Genomic DNA, 15,785 nt, shown 5'->3' on the forward strand with positions numbered 1-15,785 from the left:
ATGTGATGTATGACTAAGGCATAACACTTCTCAGTAGTAGAGGAGGTCCGTGCCCAGCAGCGAGACATTATATAATACAGGGCTGATGGTATATGTCAGTATATGCCGCTGGTATCGTACAGATGGCGCTAAACATAGCTGTGGCGATTTAGGATTTTGTAGGGGGAAAGGCTTTTTACTAGACTACATTTTTTTTAATAAGTCTCGCTTATCACGTAAGAACATTAACCTAAAAACGTCACTAAATTATTGGCTCGAAATAATATGGCAATTCTGCCTATCACCCAAACCCACACACAAAAAAACAACATTAAATCATAAACAAACAAATGAAATACCCATACAAAAATAATTCTTGAATATCGTAGCTGGTTTCAATCAACTTCAACCGCCCGACCTCCGGTATGACTTCATCTTTCTTTAGAATCGCAGGCGTCGGTAAATACGGATCAGTGTTTGATCGGTATTAACAAAACGCGGGGAATACCTCGACACACCGCATAGAAACCCATATCGACTGTTTCTTATGTTATTTCTATATATTTTAGGATTGGCGATGACGGACTAGTTCTGTTTCACACTTTACGACATATTAATTATCCATACTAAGATTAATACGTATTACGGTTTAATATTAAAATAACTATTACTATTTAAAGGATAAGGATGCGTTTGTTTGTTTGTTTGCTAATGGTAGAATATATTTTATATCGGCCATCATACACAAGGTGTTAAAATCCACCATAGTGGACCACGTGTATGGCGTGCCGAGATCAGCCGGTGTATATCCAGTTCTAACAGTCGACTGCCGAGGGGTAATCATCTCTATTGGACCCCACTCCATTCCATCAGGAGCATTGTGGTCACTGTTGTGCTTGTATAAAAACATATACGTGACACAATGATAAAATTCTCATTTTGTTTACTCTCACGCCTGATGCATGTCATTTCTTTAAAAACTGGTGTTAATTTAAATTGTTTACGTTAGTAATTTATCATGTATGTCCACCCTCCAGGTACATACATTTTAAAATTGCGATAAATCGCATATACTAATCTTGCTGTGCAAAACGGCTCTTAGCTAAAAAATACTGACACGACGTAATAATTATTTAACTTGTTTTATTCCCGCGACCTTCCGATATCGCCATTGATCCAACAGACCGCGGCCGCAAATCGCGCCGAGTAGACACATTGGCTGCGTGACGTAATTCTTTAGTTTATTTTGTAAATAAAAACAAGATATTGTAGAATTCCTTTTTCAAAAATTTTCTATTTAGAATCATTTAAAATTTGTTATGAATTTATAAAAAAAGTTTTAGTTTAATATTTTTTTTAATGCTTAATTATTTTATTTAAATTGTATTTGATTAAAATAGTCTATTAACTTTTTACACGTTAGCCATTTATTCCAGGCAGCTGTTCAAAGGAGGGTGAATAAAAAAAAACAATGTTAAAAAGTGTGTTTGTGTTGTTTTTGGTGAATTATTTGAACTCAGTGCGATGCCTCGAAGTTCCTGACGCGAAGTTAGAGGCCATATATCCTAAAGGACTAAGAGTGTCAATTCCAGGTATTTTATATTCGCTTCTGCAGCTTACTGTAGCCTTTATTATAATTATCTTGGATCTTTCTAGCTGCTTGGAGTTAGTAACTTCACGACCAATAAAGATATTGTCATTTTAGTTTGTTAAAAGTAAAATCATTAGTTAAAATACACTTCTAAAAGAAATCCTGCATTAAATAGGTTAGAATAAATATTATTTGTTTATTAAAATCTATAGCGGATTTTCTTTAAAATCAACTCTATCAAGCTGCTCGTATCTATCTCCAAACCAGCCAAAAAGATCGGGGATAATAATGCTCAGATATTTTTCAAATATTAAGTATTAAAAAGGTCGATAAATATATCAAAGTTTAGCTACATTTCTCGCAGTTATAGCTTGTTGATTGCATTGAACCTTTTTGACCTTCTAAGGCTGGTTTCATCCGTGGTCAGTCAAGTTAGATTATTATCACATTGGCGAATAGCGAACGAATTCACAGCGAAGCGTGCTTATCAAATGAAACCGTCAACTTTACTTGACCACGGATGAGAAACATGAGCTAAAACAATAATAATTGCTACAAGAGTAACAGACATTACTTGTGATGAGTTGTTTTGGATGATGAATTTATTTTCCAAATTATTCATAAAGGTTAAATTTAATGTTACATCTGAATTCTTGTGCTCTAAATCTTGCTATGCATGAAGTAATGTAGGTACTAATTTTCTTTATTTCTATTCATTTGCAACAAAACAATTCGGTCAATACCAAATTGATTCAATCAATTGTAACCAGCTTATTCACATATGCTTTTGCAATACAACACGCTTACCTTCAACATCATGGACATTTATGGACTTTCAGGGTCTTACATATTTAAGGGATTAAACCTATTAACTAATATCAATTCTATAGAACCTTGAAAATAACAGTTAAGGCCAGGGGGTCCTATTCCGTCTACGAGGGTAAATCCGTCTTTTTGCAATCACAGCCATTCGAATCAAGGTACAGCTTTGGCTGTATAGTTTTATATGGTATTTTTTGACGCTCTTACCTATACTGAAGCTGTCCTTCGAATAGAACGCCCGTAATTGCAAAAAGACGGATATACCCCCGTAGAGAGAATAAGGATCCTCTGACCTTACATTTGAAAGGATTTTTTAGCCCTATAACAAATATTGCTTGCGGGGAACTTAGATTAGGATTATCTTTTTAAATGGAAACAACAGAATGCCTACTTATCCTAAACAAGTATCTGGTAGAGTTACCAGGCATTGGAAAGTCTGCGGCTTCTAAAACGTTGCAGGGTAAATATGTTCGAATGTTCGTTCGTGTAATTCTCAAATATTGTTATGGTTCTCGGTTTACAGATTAAATTATGCCATAGTTGATCAAGAGTTAAAATAATTATATTATCTTAGGATTTGCTTGTAGGATGTATTTCATATCCGCCCGGATAGCCACAATCGTAAACAAGGTATTAAAACCCGCCATAGTGGCCCACGTAAGTGTCGCGTTCCGGTATCAGCCTGTGTATATCCGGTATACAGGGTGGTATAATTGTGTCGACTGCCGAGGTGTAATCATCTCGTCAGTCGACATTCTATTGGACCCAACTCCAATTACCATCAGGTGTAGTGGGGTCACTTTGCCGTTCTTGTATAAAGAAAAGGATCGGTCCAGCGTCTGTTGGACGTATTTATATTTAAAAGCGTATAATACCACGCTATGTATCAATTATCTTGAATTTTACAATCAACAAAAACCCATTATATTTGTATACATTTTTCACTGTTATTAAAATAGACGCTGATAATTAAAATATAATAGTTAAATAATGACTAAACCTGTTCTTTCAACCGATAGTTTACTTGACTATTACGATAAAAAGTGTTATATGATTTGACTTTAAATAACAGATTTGATAATTGCTTAGCATAAACGATCATTTTCAATTTTAACCACATATATTTTAGCAGCTGTATGTTCCAAAACTAGACTTAACTTTCTTGATCGTGGTGGAAGCCTTAGGCTTATGGAAGAATATCAAACTATATAACGACCGCGGTAAATACGTTAGTTAATCTATGTCCAGTAATGAAAGTAATATTGCTATACTGTGTACCTATGCGTCTATAGGAATAAGATTTAAAACTAATGAGTGACGAAACGAGCAAGTCACTTGCCCTGTGGTTAGCAACACGACTGGCCATAAACAGTAGTATAACTTTTCCCACTTTAAATTATAAAATACTGCATTGCACTGCGTTCCAAACAAAACGTTGCGTTCAAACCTTAGATGTTACTTCTAATATTAGCCAGTATTATTTGCTTTAATGTCCTTTAAAACGGAATGTAATTGTACCTGTACAATGTTGCTCAGTGGTAGAAATAACAGTGTTACCTACCCAGCCGATCTCTCGTATACAAAATATCTACCACCAGTAAGAGCTTGTTACATTTCTTATAGTGAGGCTTGAAAAGGTCTTTTTTCTTCTGGTACTAATTGTATGAACGATGGAAATGACTTAATCTCATTGCTAACGAGCATCTATTATGTGATTCTATAAAACCGGGAAGTCCCTCGTGGTTAGCTTACCTCCGGGTTCAAAAGGAATTCACGAAACTGGATTTCCCCAGGATGTTGATGAAATAAAATGCCACTAAATTCTAAGATCCGCGCGTTTTTATGTAAGATATGACCTCTAACGTTGCGGGTAATTAATATGCTTTGTTTATCTATAGCGCAATTAGTTTTGCTACTACATAAATACTTACTGCATGTTTCATTCTTAGACGCATGTTGGTACGCATGAATTCTTTGGATTCACTTTAGGTTGCACACGCTCCTATTCTTTTCTTTCTTCACTGCTTTTTCTTTTTTCTCCAATAATCTTACCAACGGCTCTCGCAACCATGGGATTTGCTATCCCAGCATGCTTATTTTCTTCTACTTCCTATTTCCAAACGGCGCAAAACAACCGTATATTCTTAGTAAATCTATTTGAATTCATAACTGCTTTCTCCCTGAACTTCTTTTAAAATAAAAAAGCAAGATCTACTTTCCCTCCCCTTCTCATTAATTCTTTGCTTTCTTCCAAACATCCGTGGGAATGCTTGCATATTCTGGAATGCTATTCTTAAGCCTGATGTAAAGGCTATAACCAATTCAACCACAGATGATGGCTATACTCTCTTCGCATTCCACGGCAAACTCAATGAGGAGATGGAGGGATTGGAAGCCGGCCACTGGTCTAGAGATATCACCAAAGCGAAGAACGGACGTTGGATATTCAGGGATAGGAATGCTAAGCTAAAGATTGGGGACAAGATATACTTCTGGACTTATATACTTAAGGATGGGTTGGGGTACCGACAGGATAATGGAGAATGGACTGTTACTGGTAAGTTAAATTGGATAAGTAAAGATTATTGCAATTAATGTAAAACAAGCGTGAGTCGGATTCAAAATAAGGGTTGCGTACATACTTCCCAAATATGATTTTTAATTTAACTTTGATTTCATGTTTCTTTTTGTTAATATTGGGTTTGAAATTTTGATGTTTATAATTCTTATTAGATAAAAAAAAATGTAAGCATACTCTTTTAACAGTGTTGAATATTACAGCCAGTTTGCAATTATAGTTTAAAAGATAGAGCAACTTATAGCCACGAGACAGACGCTCTAACAAATACGGTCCTACATATAGAATTGTACATTAGTTTTTAAAGCTTTTCAGCGCAAAACGAATTCGCTTGGTGCGTCAGTCTCGCGGTCCTGAAGTTATATGTAGATATGATAACGTAGGCATAGTAATAGGTTAAATAAATATATATAACCTTTACGAATGGTTAAAATAACAATTATAGAGCGCTGGCTATCAAAATAAAATAAACTTATTAAAATAATTAAATAATAGTAAAGAGCCTAAAAATATTTACAATAATTTATCGTCTTGTCTAAAAACAAACCTTTAATAGATTGTAATTCTTGGAAATAATTCGTAAATTTTAAGTGATAACATATTATAATTTAAACGTAAACAAAATATATATCACTTCGAAAGCGGCGGTAGCCTGGTTCAAATCCCAAGGGCATAGACCTCTGACTTTTCTAAAAAAATTATGTGTCTATTCTTTGTGAATTATTACTCGCTTTAACGGTGAAGAAAAACATCGTGAGGAAACCTGCACACCAGAGAAGTTCTCTATAAGAATTACGAAAGTGTGTGAAGTCTACCAATCCGCACTAGGCCAGCGTAGTGGACTAAGACCTAATTCCTCTCAGTAGTAGAGGAGGCCCGTGCCTAACAATGGAACAGTATATATAATACAGGGCTGATATTATATACAAAATATTTTTGTTAACGGGATTCTGGAATCCCCGGCTTAGCGAATGTAAGGGCCCGATGACGATTGGAGAAATTAGGGGAAGGAATGGTGGGAGACGAAAGGAAGGATAGGAACCGCATTAGTACGGGAGGAAAAGTAAGGGAAATGCTCGCGAGCCCTCATAGATCTCAATGTGAATTATCACAAGTTATACACACTTAACTATTATACCTAGGGCCGCAACAAATATTCCCCCATGCATGGGCGTGCATTCGGTGTGAAAACCCAAAAGATGCTTCGGAGAGAACTTTGTGAGGGTTTGTTTAATTCTCTCGTTATTCGATGCCACTCCGGTAGCCTGCAACTGCTCGCAAACTCAGCCCAATCATTCATGAAACATGAATAAGTGTTTTACGCAGACCTGGTCCAAAAGGGATAAAGAAGAGTTAATAATTGTAGGACTGCATTGTAAAGGCCTAATCCCTCTCAGTAGTAGAGAAGGCCCGTGCCCAGCAGTGATACAGTGTCTAACAGGGCTGATATTATTATTATTGTAAAATTTATCAAAATCTCGGTCAGTCCGGTTTGATCAGAGAAGTACTTTCTCATACAAAATAACCGAACAACTAAAGAAAATGTGATTAACGTTGGCATCATCTTTAACAGCGATGATAAATATAATGATTATGTCAATATATGTTGAAATAATATAATAGTATCATAATGATTCGTGACTAGCAAACTGGAAAATAAAAAGGACACTATGATCTCGTTTGCTATTATGCAGTAAGTAGTATAGTAAGTAAACATTGTTTTATAATTTTAAACAAAATTAGGGGCCCTATTCCGTCTTCGGGGCAACACAGTCTTTTTGTAATCACAGGCGTTCTATCGAAGGATAGTTTTCAAACGTGGTTTAGGTAAACAGGAGATGTTTCGGCGCTTTTATCTATACAGCTATCAATGCTTCCTGCAATTAAAACGCCTGTAACTGCAAAAAGACGGATTTGCCTCCTTAGACGGAATAGGGCCCCGTCACCTTACGACTTAAATCACTTCTCAACAATTATAAAATGTGTATAAATTATAAAATAAGTCATGCGTTAATAGATAGTTGAGGTTAGAGGTTATCGCCTCAATGAGCTTGTGATGTAAATAAAAATCAACAGCAACCGCACAGCCGTGCCAACAAAATTAAAAAATACTAAACACTGCTGACAATGACCTTTAACCGAAAAACAGGAATACTTGCACAATATATAACCTCTTTGATATAAAAACTCGAACTCTCTTACATCAAAAATCTACTACCTACGCGTCTCGTACGTCCTTAGAAACCATTTATTTAACCTTTTAGGAATGAAGACATCTGATTAGGTTTTATCAAGAGACACAACGCCCAAAATAATTTATGTAAAGTTCGCCAAAAAAATAGCCGGACATAACAAAAATTTCAAATCGCCTTTTAACTTTTGAGTACTTATTAGCAATCGATTCTCTTCACTAAAATAATTTTTAAAGAGTCTATTTTATTTTGGATACAGAATATTTCGACTGAAGTAAATGTTTAGAAGGGTTTTAAAGTTTTAAATTTGTTCTTCTTTTTAGCTGAGTGAATTTCAAGAATCGATTGGTAAAATGATGTTCTATAACGTTATTCTTGGAATTTAATCTACTACTAGTTACTACCGACATTTGTTTTTCCTCATCAGTCATCATCATCAGTAACTATTGTATAGTTATCAAGTTTGCAAATACATTTCCTGTTATAGCTTAAAGATGCATATTTTCTTGAGGAATTACCTATTGAACCTACCTTAGTACCTACTGATTGCTAATTTAGGTTCAGTGTAATTATATAGGAAACTAGCTTTTACCTGCAATTAGCCTATAACACTCAGGACTTATGTAGTTTTTAAAATCTATTACAAATTTAAAATTGGTTTAGTAATTCTTGAGATCAACGCGTTCAAACTGTACTGCTTTATATTAGTATAGGTTTTTTATTTAATTATATTTTAGAAAAACTACACTTTTTTGAATGTCTCATGTTGACATTAGAAACAGATAATCTTTTAGTTTTGGTTTTATAAAACGTCGTGTGTGTAACCCTATTGTTTTAACTTTTACAAATTTTTTTCTATAGGCCATTGTATAGGCCGGTATGTAATATAATTTGCCGCGAAATTCTATACATTGCTCTTAATTACATTATATTAAACATTAGATTTGATTTCTTACATCCAATAAACGAAAAACTCCTCCCTATCTATTTGATTAATTTCATTGCGGGATTATTACAATTTAATGTTCCCTAAGACTGGCCGAGCTTCACCGTTCGGGGTCATAAAATGCGTGCCACTGCTGATCATGGCTTACAGGAGTTACAGTGGTGAGTGTGAGGGCGGGAAAGTCTCTATAAGATCTTTATTCAAGAAACGATATTAACACGGATGAAGTTGTGCAAAAGGTGATGACATAATAAGGAAATGTATTAAAGTACTGATTGCAAACTGACCGTCATGAATCTAGCGGAAGGATAGTTCATTCAAAGGAGTTAAGTCCCTGTTAAATACCTAGAACGAAGAATCTTTCCATGGTCTTTATTCTGAATCTTAAAATTACTACTAGCTTTTGCTCGCGACTTTGCCCGCGTAATGGAGTTTTCCAGGATATTTTTTTTCCGACTTACTTGATATGTATCGTTATATTATGACCAAATTACATAAAATCATTATAAATTGGTGCCTATGTGTTATTAAGATGTATAACCAATATTATTGTAAAGTTTCATCCAAATCTGTTAAGTAGTTTTTTCGTGAAAAAAGAACAAATATACATCCATTTATACTTCCAACTTCACAAAATTTCGCATTATAATATTTGTAGGATAATTACTTAGTATTATATTGTTTTCGGGCTACGAATAGTGCTAAAATTAAAAAGCCTTTTATTTCCTAAATTCAATATGAAAATAGAATCACTTCTTCACCGCGTCGGGAAAAAATAAGTAAATAGGAGAGGGTGAGGTAAACGACGCTAATGAATGTATAGGCTATGAAACTAAAAAGCTATCGGTGGGTGTCATGATGATTTGGCATCTTTAAACCTGGTATAGCAGTATAGAGTCTTTTAAGGGTCAATTCATTTTGATAGACTTAGCGATTATATTAGTTTGACGCCATTATAAGAAGTTAAATAAACTATAAAAAGTATACTTCTGTCATTTGAAGCAAATCCTTGTAATAAACTCAATACAAAAATTGATTCTGCATTAGAATGATTTCGTAATGTTCTCTTATATCGAAAACTTACGTCATGTTATCTTTTTAAAGGTTATGTTAATGAGTATGGAGAACCTTTAGACGCCAACTTTGAGCCCAGATCAACGGCTTCTACAGCACCCCCACCCCAAGCCGGTGCAGGTCAAGCACCAGGACCAAGCTATCCGTGCGAACTGTCAGTCTCAGAGGTCTCCGTGCCAGGATTTGTCTGCAAGGGTCAGATGCTATTCGAAGACAACTTCAACAAACCCCTGGCTGACGGTAGAATATGGACTCCTGAAATCATGTTCCCCGGAGAACCGGTGAGCAAACTCAAGCATTTGTAATAAACCGAGGTCTACATTGGCATGGAAGCTTGCAGATGTTATTTTCAAACTGTACTCATTAAATATCACTCTACATTATTTTTCAGGACTATCCGTTCAACGTGTATATGAAAGAAACTGATAATCTTCGCGTAGGGAACGGCAACCTGGTCATCAAGCCAATGCCGTTGGTTACTGCGTTCGGTGAGGATGCAATTTGGAAGACTTTGGATCTTTCAGATAGGTAAGATTGTTGTTCTTTGGGGTTCAATCACGCATACGATAACTTCACATTATCGTAAAAAAAACGTGATCCAGTAGTAACTTTGTAGTTGATATCTAAAATAATAATATAATTTGTATGATAATTAATAGTTCAATTAAAACGGCCTATATTGTGCCAAATTCAACCGCCTAGGCGATATCGATCACACGCCAACAAATTATCGCTCCGATGTGTTTCTGGTACTTGTAAATGAAGAAGAAGAAATCAAGAAGTAACTTTTAATTACAATTCCGATTTGTTGTGATTGGCTATATTGTTTTTACGGCAATTCTGCCAAAGTTGAGTTGGAAAAGAAGAAGACACATCTGTTATATGTATTTTAAAAAAAATGTTTTTGGCCGGGATGGAATTTTACTCACAATCAAAGCTTTTTTTATTGCTTTGAATGATAAGACGAGCTTACCGTTCGCCTGATGATTTGCGATACAACTGCCCATAGACAGTAGAAACACCATCCAACACCTTGAATTATAAAGTATTGTTTAGTATTTCACTGCGCTCACCATCCTGAGACATGAGAGGTTAAGTCATATTATGTCTAGTAATTACACTGGCTACTTAAACGCTGGATATGAATATATAACTCATATTTCTGTTGCTTTTTAAGTGACATTAAATAGGGTTAGAGGAAGCTATACATAACATTATTATTTTGTTTTCGTGATAAGAAATAGATGTAATAAGAATTATCGTTTCTTCATTCAGTTGTATAAATGATTCTTTCTATACTAGATGAGTCTCGCAAGTGAGTGCCACTGGGTACCACGCCAATGTTTATTTTTAATACCAAGCAGCATTGTGCAAACACTATTGTCATTTTAAGGACATTGTAGTCCGTGTAATTATTAGCTATTATGGATCTCTCCTATCTCAGGGTGATGAGCGAACAATAAGAAGCAGTGCAATCATTCAAAGTTTGGGTGTTATTACTACTTTTTATATATAATTGTTTATCATCAGGCAACGGATTCCTCTCTTGTTTATTTAAGAGTATAATGATTCCAGATGTACCGGCTTATTGGGCACAGCACAATGCAAACGCGACCCATCGGACGCGATCATAGTGCCGCCTATCGTCACGGCGAAGATCAACACCAAAAAGACGTTCGCCTTCAAATATGGTCGCGTTGAAATCAGTGCCAAGATGCCGCGAGGGGACTGGCTTGTTCCTCGTAAGTTTTAGCACTTATCTTGCTTAATGATGCTCATAAATATAACTAAATATATTTGTAAGGATGTCTGGTTGTTAGAAGTAAACGCAGAATGTGCTGAACTCGGTTTAATTATCTCGGAAAAGCATTAAATAGATTGTTATTCCGGGACACGTCTTCCACGCGAGTGAAACCACATGTTACATTCGATACTTAAAAAACTTACTTATATTTCAAATTAGAAAAATTATGTACCAAGTCGATTTTGAAAAACATATTGAAAAATACATTTGAAATTTAAACCTGAATTCAGGAGCTAGTTTAATTATGGAAATTTTTTACCTATTTTATTTTCTCTTAATTTACTGGTGATTCGTTACCTACACCTGAGCGTAATCAATAAGACACATCTAGAAATTCAGTTGTGATGAAATGATTCCAGTAATCCAGTTGGAGCCCGTCAACAAGAACTACGGCATTCGCAACTACGTATCAGGTCTCTTGCGCGTCGCCTGCGTGAAAGGAAACACAGAGTACATCAAAACACTAGTAGGAGGACCCATCATGAGTGAAGCAGAACCTTACAGGTGATCTGAGTTTTCTGCATAGTCTATTAGAGTTGTTTGCAAATCAAGAGATCTTGTTTAACTATACGATGCTGCATTGATTTTTTATTAGGATTTCGAATTAAATTGGGATGGACATGTGTATATCTGGTTCCAATAGGCATAATTGTGTCGACTGTCGAGGGGTAATCATCTCTCGTCAGTCGACATTCTGTTGGACCCCACTTCACTTACAATGAGGTACAGTGTGGTCACATCAGCCCCGGATCTAGGGGGGGGGGGCAAGCCAGGGCCCAAGTCCCGGGCGGCGAATTTAGAGGGCGGCAAATTCAAACTTGACAGACGAATACACAAATCATCATTAACGCAACTTTGACTACTGAGACATCCAGTATATAACACATATCAATTATTACCCGCGGGGCGCGAAATGATGATGACAAATTTAAAGTATAGGTGGTTGGGGGCGGCATTATCCAGATTTTGCCCCGCCTTCAAAAAATTCAAGATCGTGTACGTATATAAAAAAAGATTGTATAAGTTGGTAAATGTTATGCTGCATGTTATATCCGTGACGGATAGATGGCCACTCAGCGTGATGCTGCGCTGCGGCGTACGTCACAGCACAGCGCTGATTTTCAATAACCACCTAAATAATAAATGTCTAAGCACGTTCAACACAGAGTAATCCACGCAGTGCCTTTTAAGTTCCACTGGCATTGCTAGTGGTGCAGTCGTATCGCTTAGGCGAGCGGTTTGATTGCAGTTTTTTTTAAATCAAATGTGTTTTTAAATTTCCAGGACGGCTAATTTGAAAGAGTTTATTAGCAACGAACCCTGGACAAACGAATTCCATAATTATACCTTAGAGTGGAGTCCAGGTACCTATTTTTATCTACTAGTCTCTTATTTACGTTTTCGGAACCCAAACAAATTTTAATGTATCTAACAAACTAAGGTCTGAGCCTGAACCAGGATTTTGGGTTATGGTAGAAATTTGAGAAAATTACTGTACATTTAAGCGGCAATAGCCTAGTTGGGTGTGGAACGGACTGCCGAGACGAATGTCTGCAGGTTCAAATCCCAAGGGCACACACCTCTGACTTTTCTAAAAAAATCATGTGTGTATTGTTTGTGAATTTATCGTTCGCTTTAACGGTGAAGGAAAACATCGTGAGGAAACCTGCACATCTGAGAAGTTCTCTATAGGAATTTCGAAGGTGTGTGAAGTCTACCAATCCGCACTAGGCCAGCGTGGTGAACTAAAGCCTAATCCTTATCATTAGTAGAGGAGGCCCGTGCCCAGCAGTGGCACAGTACGTAACACAGGGCTGATATATTATTATATGTGATAGGAGGCAAACCTATTGCCATATCGGGATCAAATTCGAGCTGATGTATGTTTATTTAATAGATGCTATAACGATGGCGGTGGACGGCATTGTTTACGGACGTGTGACGGCCCCAGCTGGAGGTTTTTATAAAGAAGCACACGAACAAAATGTCGAAGCCGCTGCGAGGTGGATCCAGGGGTCCAACATAGCACCCTTCGATGATATGGTAAAGAAACTCTTCACACTACTTTCTGAATTCAAATAAAACTATATTGCATTGGCTGTCAAAATTATCAATAATTCTTTGGCACATCTGTAAATACATATTGACCCGCATCCAAGAACCAATTCGGCTCCACACGCCTTACTTTTTTATAGGGCACGACAAATAGACCCTACCGCCTGATTTATTTATTTTATTTCATTCAAAAGAAACAGTAACACATTAAATAAGTAAATGAAAGAACATGTACTGCATTAATAAACAATTTAACTTTAACTGATGGTAAGTAAAGTAGGGCCCAGATAGTGTATCGACTAAAAGGGTCAGTTGTAAAACACCACGGATAAAAATTATATGAGAAGGCCCTATCATAATATGAGTTGTTAGATTTGATTCCAATAATACACATGGCAAAAAACCGTTAGTGCATGTGACCACTGAAAATCAGCGGTATTTTGTGGTTTAGCATATCATCACATATGGTGAGTGCCACGGTTTAGCCATGCGTAAATGCCTGAGTAAAAATAAAGACTATCTAATAACCAATTGTATCTTTCCTGCGGGAAATCACGACATAAAGGCCGGTCCTTTTGGAAGGCTTGAGTGGACACATGGATCCAACACGTAGAGGCCCCTTTAACATACATGACTATAGTTGGGGTTTATACACCTTGCAAGTACTCTCTATCTGTACTTATAGAGGAAATACAGCAAAAGACAGCGCTTGCAAGGTGCAATACCCAATTTATTATTATTCCGCTAAAGTTCTTTCTGTAGTGTTGTGGCTGATATTAACCATTGTTCTCCTTTTTTCTAGTTCTATATATCCCTGGGCATGGACGTGGGTGGCGTCCACGAGTTCCCGGACGAGGCCATCAACAAGCCGTGGAAGAATACCGCCACCAAGGCCATGGTCAACTTCTGGAACGCGCGTAGCCAGTGGAACCCCACGTGGCTTGAGTCGGAGAAGGCGCTGCTGGTGGACTACGTTAGGGTGTACGCTTTGTGATCGGTCAGTATTTTAAAAATAATATTAATTACTCGGTGCCGTTTTTGTATTGAGTGTAAAATACGAAACCACTCTGATATATCGCCACGTGGCTGGAGTCAGAGAAGGCGCTGCTGGTGGACTACGTTAGGGTGTACGCGTTGTGATTGGTCAGTATTTTAAAAAAAATATATTACTCAATGCCGTTGTTATGTATATACCTAGTAGTCTGTCTAAACCACTCTGATATATCGATCTTGAATCCCGGGTCAGGCAGTGTGATTCAGGTTGTCTGTTCTGCATCAGACTGGATACTGGAAATTGGGACTGATAAAGCGATAAGCTCGCTCCTATCACATCATGGTATGGACACATATGGTGAAAAATTGTCTCTTTACCTTCTCTTTCGAGAATAAAGGCGTGGTGTGTTTATTTCTGCAAAACATTAATTTTGGCGGCATAATTGTGTCGATTGTTGAGGAGTAATCATCTCTCGTCAGTCGACATTCTATTGGACCCCACTTCACTTACCATCAGGTGTAGTGGAGTGACTTACATATGTCATGACAATATTCTACTTATCATGCTAATATAATAATAATAATATCAGCTCTGTATTATATACTGCCCCAGTGCTGGGCACCGGCCTCCTCTACTACTGAGAGGGATTAGACCATAGTCCACCACGCTGGCCTAGTGTGGATTGGTAGACTTCACAAATCTTCGAATTTCCTATAGAGAATAGGGGACCGGCCTATGCTTGATTTTGTACTTTATTCTATATGTAATGGTTACTAATACGAAAAAGAAGCACTGCTGCGAAAACTGCATAAAAATTGGTTAAAAAATGAGCGAGCAATTCATATTTAAAATATTGTAATGTACAGAAGTGGGCGCGATGTGGGGATATCGCTTCATCTCTTTCTTTTGCACGCGTCGTAATTCCCGATGACGTCACGTGTGGGTATTTCGTCTCTTTTCTGTTTCTTGTAAATTACCCTTTCCACCGAAATTCAAAGACTTATAACTTGTTGATTTTTTACCGGATTTTAATAATTCTTTCTGTATTATAATTTATATTATGTAAATATTTGATAATAGTAAAGAACAAAAATGAGTCCGGTACCCTATTTCTCAGGTATGTAGGTTTCCTCGCGATATTTTCCTTCATCGATAAAGCAAGCAATAATTTATAAAGAATACACAAATATTTTTTTTTTTAAAAGTCAGAGGTTTTTGCCCTTGGGATTTGAACCTGCAAACATTCGTCTCGGCAGTCCGTCCAACAACCAACTAGACTATCGCGCACTTATTATAATTATTTATCATGTTAATAGGTGTTTATAAAAGTTTGTAGGTTATAAATAAACACATATCACTTAACGATTTGTATGTTTGTTTTGTTTGTGACATTATAAACAACAACATAAACCGTTGGAATTTCCAACAAAATGGCAACCAATTAACATTGTCATTAATTTAGCCAAATCTTGTTTATGCAAATATTACTGACCATGACTATAATTCTTCTTTTTTATAGCATAATGGCGCTACCGTTTCACATGTGTACATTTTTTTCTGACCATAATTTTTAATTATTTGTTTCAGATTTACGTTATGTTGATTTACGTCTGTTTAGTCAACTGAGATTATACAATAAATGAATTATCTAATTTAAAACGTCTCTTATTTACCTGTTCTTAAAGTAAACGAATATTATTGTATAAAGTTGCGCCTAGATAAAAAAAATACTAAACTGGTGTTAAACAAT

The 15,785-nt window shown here is 36.4% G+C and overlaps 1 protein-coding gene across 8 annotated transcripts; it reads left to right on the forward strand.

Moving 5' to 3' along the window:
- The first annotated feature begins 950 nt into the window (after positions 1-950).
- On the forward strand, positions 951-15,694 carry LOC115453638 (beta-1,3-glucan-binding protein 1). Of its 8 annotated transcripts, none has more exons than XM_037438862.1 (11): positions 951-1,207; positions 1,416-1,571; positions 4,725-4,949; positions 9,213-9,463; positions 9,574-9,710; positions 10,758-10,924; positions 11,346-11,490; positions 12,271-12,350; positions 12,884-13,029; positions 13,844-14,038; positions 15,623-15,694. In XM_037438862.1, exons 2-10 carry the CDS (start codon positions 1,451-1,453, stop codon positions 14,033-14,035), a joined length of 1,464 nt encoding a protein of 487 aa, XP_037294759.1. In that variant the 5' UTR covers positions 951-1,207; positions 1,416-1,450; the 3' UTR covers positions 14,036-14,038; positions 15,623-15,694. The 8 variants fall into 8 exon arrangements, with proteins under 8 accessions (XP_037294759.1, XP_037294761.1, XP_037294764.1 ...); XM_037438864.1 differs by having other exon boundaries at positions 15,638-15,694; XM_037438863.1 differs by having other exon boundaries at positions 959-1,207; positions 1,403-1,571.
- The last annotated feature ends 91 nt before the right edge of the window (positions 15,695-15,785 follow it).

The sequence above is a fragment of the Manduca sexta genome, chromosome 15 (assembly GCF_014839805.1).
Source record: "Manduca sexta isolate Smith_Timp_Sample1 chromosome 15, JHU_Msex_v1.0, whole genome shotgun sequence".
Lineage (NCBI taxonomy): Eukaryota > Metazoa > Arthropoda > Insecta > Lepidoptera > Sphingidae > Manduca > Manduca sexta.